At 42.6% G+C, this 4,652-nt stretch overlaps 1 protein-coding gene across 1 annotated transcript; it reads right to left on the bottom strand.

The window, feature by feature from the left end:
- Positions 1–307: 307 nt before the first annotated feature.
- LOC149213612 (uncharacterized) lies at positions 308–3,527 on the bottom strand. The gene has a single exon (XM_089389088.1). It carries the CDS (start codon positions 2,393–2,395, stop codon positions 308–310), a length of 2,088 nt encoding a protein of 695 aa, XP_089245214.1. The 5' UTR covers positions 2,396–3,527.
- Between the last annotated feature and the right edge of the window lie 1,125 nt (positions 3,528–4,652).

Raw genomic sequence — 4,652 nt, 5'->3', positions numbered from 1 at the left:
TTATATTGTTTGAATGTGAAACTTTCAAATTTCACCTTATAACCGTTCAAATTTGGTCTTCCAAAATTTTTGGTATTTGCTAGTGCAAATTACAGAACAAAGATTTAAGTTCACAATAACCTGTATGATTCAGAGCATTTTTACTAACAGTGCTGCTATAAAGAGATATCACAACAACGCATAGTTGAAAATGTCAATTACAGGGCTTCGTTTCGCTGCGGTTCACAGACCGCAATGACCATTCTGGGGCCACCGGTGAACATTATAATAATGACGTACTCTGATCCCAATATTTGCTCTTGACCTTTCATTTTGAAGCGCCTGTTTCTTCCAGCGGCGTCGCAACAGCTTCCCTACTCTTCCGTCCTTGCCGCAAGTACTTCCATCCTCCCCTACCGAGCAACTGCAGTTTCCCACAGTGCTTTGTTGCTAGCACACTCAACAACCCCATATGTTCCAGATTTCCATGTTCTTCTAACTCACAGCAGTCTTTCACGTTAAGCATTCTAAGTTTTGTCAACGGCGCCAGCCCCCCTATGCTCTGCAGTTTCCGACACCCACCAGCACTAAGTTTCCTCAATGATCTCAAATGTTCCAGACCTGGAAGTTCTTTTAACTCGCAGCAGTTCACCACGTTTAGCACTTCAAGTTCTGTCAGCTGCTCCAACCCTTCTATGCTCTGCAGCTTCCCACAGCCACTCGCATTAAGATTCCTCAACCTCTTCAGATGTTTGAGACCACCTGGAATTTCTTTTAACTCACTGCAGTTTTCCACGTTTAGTTCTTGAAGTCCTGTCAGCTGCGCCAACCCCTCTATCTTCTGCAGTTTCCCACAGCCACTGGCATCAAGCTTCCACAACCACTTCAGATGTTTGAGGCCATCTGGGATTTCTTTTAACTCACTGCTGTTTGCCACGTTTAATTCTTGAAGTCCTGTCAGCGGCGCTAACCCCTCTATGCTCTGCAGTTTCCCACAGCCACTCGCATCAAACTTCCGCAACGACTTCAGATGTTCAAGACCACCTGGGATTTCATGTAACTCACAGCAGTTTGCCACGTTTAAGTCTTCAAGTTCTGTCAGCTGCGCCAACCCCTCTATGCTCTGCAATTTCCCACAGCCACTCGCATCAAACTTCCACAACGACTTCAGATGTTCGAGACCACCTGGAATTTCTTTTAACTCACTGCAGTTTGCCACGTTTAATTCTTGAAGTCCTGTCAGCTGCGCTAACCCCTCTATGCTCTGCAGTTTCCCACAGCCACTCGCATCAAACTTCCGCAACGACTTCAGATGTTCAAGACCACCTGGGATTTCCTGTAACTCACAGCAGTTTGCCACGTTTAATTCTCGAAGTCCTGTCAGCTGCGCTAACCCCTCTATGCTCTGCAGTTTCCCACAGCCACTCGCATCAAACTTCCGCAACGACTTCAGATGTTCAAGACCACCTAGGATTTCCTGTAACTCACAGCAGTTTGCCACGTTTAAGTCTCGGAGTCCTGTCAGCTGCGCTAACCCCTCTATGCTCTGCAGTTTCCCACAGCCACTCGCATCAAACTTCCGCAACGACTTCAGATGTTCAAGACCACCTGGGATTTCCTGTAACTCACAGCAGTTTGCCACGTTTAATTCTTGGAGTCCTGTCAGCTGCGCTAACCCGTCTAAGCTCTGCAGTTTTCCAGATCCGCAGGCATTAAGCTTCCTCAACTTTGTCAGATGCTGGAGACCACCTGTGATTTCCTTTAACTCACCGCAGTTTGCCACGTTTAGTTCTTGAAGTCCTGTCAGCTGCACCAAGCCCTCTATGCTCTGCAATTTCCCACAGCCACTGGCATTAAGCCGCCTCAATGATGTCAAACGTTCGAGACCCGGAATTTCTTCCAGCTCAGAGAAATCTTCCATTTCTAGCACATCCAGTTTTGGCAGCTGCGCCAACCCCACTATGCTCCGCACTTTCCCACAACCACTGGCTTTAAGCTCCCTCAACAAAGTCAATTGTTCCAGACCTGGAAGTTCTTTTAACGAACAACATTTTTCCGTGTTTAGCACTTGAAGTTCTGTCAACTGCGCCAACCCGTCTATTCTTTTCAGATAGTGGCAGTTAACCTTCAGCTCCTTCAGACGTCCCAGCGTTTCAAGACCTGGCAGCTCCTCAACTGTGTGGCATGCTACGAGTTGGAATTTCTCGAACCTTTCAAGACCACAAAGTCCTATTTTCCTCAATGTACAACACTCGCTCAACTCTAGCTCTATAAGTGTTGCTGGCAATTCTACAACCTCCACCAAAAAACCACATCTAAGAATGCTGAGATGTTGAAGGTTTGGGCAAAGGCCTTCACAAAATGATAACCCTGAAATGTTTGTCCGGCACAGTGTTAAGTATTTTAGCCCAAACATACAGTTGACAATGGAAGCGTCCAGTTTATTCAACACTATTCCCCCTTCAACTTTTCTGAGTGGCAGTTCACTCAATGGACACTCCTTTATTTCCAACCGCTGAAGACTGTTCAGCTCCACGAGGCATGGTGGTAAGTACTCTAAACCCGAATTCTTGATTTTCAACTCTCTCAGCTGGGTCAACAATCTAATGGAATCCGGCAAATGTTTCAACTGAATGCAACCAGAAAGCTCCAATTCCTGTAAGCTCCTTAAGTCACCGATGTTATCGGGCAGACGTTTCAATTGGCTTCCTAAATGCAGAACTTGCAAATCACTTAGCTCTCCGATAGCACTTGGCAATTCTTTTAAATTTGTACCAGATAAAAATAATTTTAGCAATGACCGGTTATGTGAGACTTGGGGAGGCCATACTTCAATTTTCGGACAATCTGAGATGTCTAAGCATTCAAGGGAACTTATCTTTCCAAGAGTTTCAGGAAATATCTGCACCTTTCGACAATAGAGCAAAACCAAACTTTGCAGGTTCTGTAACTCCCCAAAGGAATCTGGGAGCCTCTCTAATTCAAAGGCAAAAGACAAGTCAATATGTCGGAGGTTCTTTAACCTCCCAAAGGAATCTGGAAGCTTCTTTAAGTTACCGCAACGAGACAAATCAATATGTTCGAGGTTCTTTAACTCACCAAGGGAATCTGGAAGACATTTTAAGTTTCGGCACCAAGACAAATCAATATGTTCGAGGTTCTTTAACTCACCAAGGGAATCTGGAAGCTTCTGTAGTTTTTCACAAAAATGGAGCTTAATACGCCGGAGATTATTTAACTCGCCAAGGGAATCTGGAAGCTTTTCTAGTTTATAGCAAGAAGACAAGTCAATACGCTGGAGGTTCTTTAAATTCCCAAGGGAATCTGGAAGCCCCTTTAATGAAGTACAGTAGGAGAAATTAACCTGTTGGAGATTCCTCAAGTTTCCAAAGGAATCTGGAAGCCCCTTTAATGAAGTACAGTAGGAGAAATTAACCTGTTGGAGATTCCTCAAGTTTCCAAAGGAATCTGGAAGCTCCGTTAATGAACCACAATTGTTTAAATTAAGCTGCCGGAGGTTACATAACTTCCCAAAGGAATTTGGAAGCATACTCGAATCTCAAATCGTTGACCGCCATTGGTTAAGAATTCGATTTCTATAATCAAGAACTTCAACCTTAGAACTTCTCCCTTCTTTGTATACTATTCTTTGCTTTGATCACCTTTGCTCCGATACCATGTAGAAATTCTCACTGTAGATCACCTGATAATGCAATATACTAAAGAAAAATACTTGATCTACTTCTACAAACAAACTTGCGAAAGCTTAATCGATTTTGAGCAAGATCAAATAGAACACATATAACAAAGAATGATAAATCAATCACACATGAACATAGAAGAATACTCTGGGTAAAGCCTTAGCTAAAAACCTCGATCTCTACATTATCATACAAGTGGAAATATCTCCGGGGTACACAAAGCTTTAGCTCACAAGTTATCCAGCTCTCAGTACAATCCCTCAATGCTGCTCATAGAATGAATATACACAACATATGCCTTCCCTCAGTACTCCAAGCCTCCTATTTCCTTACGCAGTTTCTCCTGGGTCCTCTGGCTGCCACCTATGTGAATTCACCTCTCACACAACACACCAAACTCAGAAATAACTGCGTTATCCTCAAGGAATGAATTCCTTCTGCATGCAAGATATATCCTTAATGGAATATTCCTGCAACTAATAGTACACTGTCCCATCCTCTAATCTTAACTGGGTCTTCAACTGAACTGACATGCATGAGTTATTTATGAGGGAATATTCAGTTATCTGAAGTACACTAGTTACATGCATGCATACATAACTGAACTCACAATCAGTTCCACAAAATGTTGGAACTAATCTAACTAGACTTAACTCAGTTAACTGAGCTAACTAATTACAAATCAAAGTACAACTCATCCTTATCTCCTCAACTAATGGATAACTTCCTCAGTCAAAGGGATAACTGTTGCATGTCTTCACATAGACTTCATGTTTGATTTTCTCCAATTAATTAACTCAAGATGAATTAATTAATTATTTTTCAAACAGCTGCTAAGAACAAATTCGAATTTTAATTCTCAATTTTAGTTCAGGGACTAACTAAAATTGGAATGTATCCCGAAATGCTATTTTTAGCACTTCTATATTTAGCATTTCCTGTTGCTATTTTCAACACTTTGTTTAGCAAGCA

The sequence above is a fragment of the Pinus tabuliformis genome, chromosome 1_1 (assembly GCF_031772625.1).
Source record: "Pinus tabuliformis cultivar Carrire ecotype Pingquan chromosome 1_1, CPIR1, whole genome shotgun sequence".
Lineage (NCBI taxonomy): Eukaryota > Viridiplantae > Streptophyta > Pinopsida > Pinales > Pinaceae > Pinus > Pinus tabuliformis.
The sequence above is the reverse complement of the archived record's forward strand: the minus strand, read 5'-3'. Positions and strand labels throughout refer to the sequence as shown.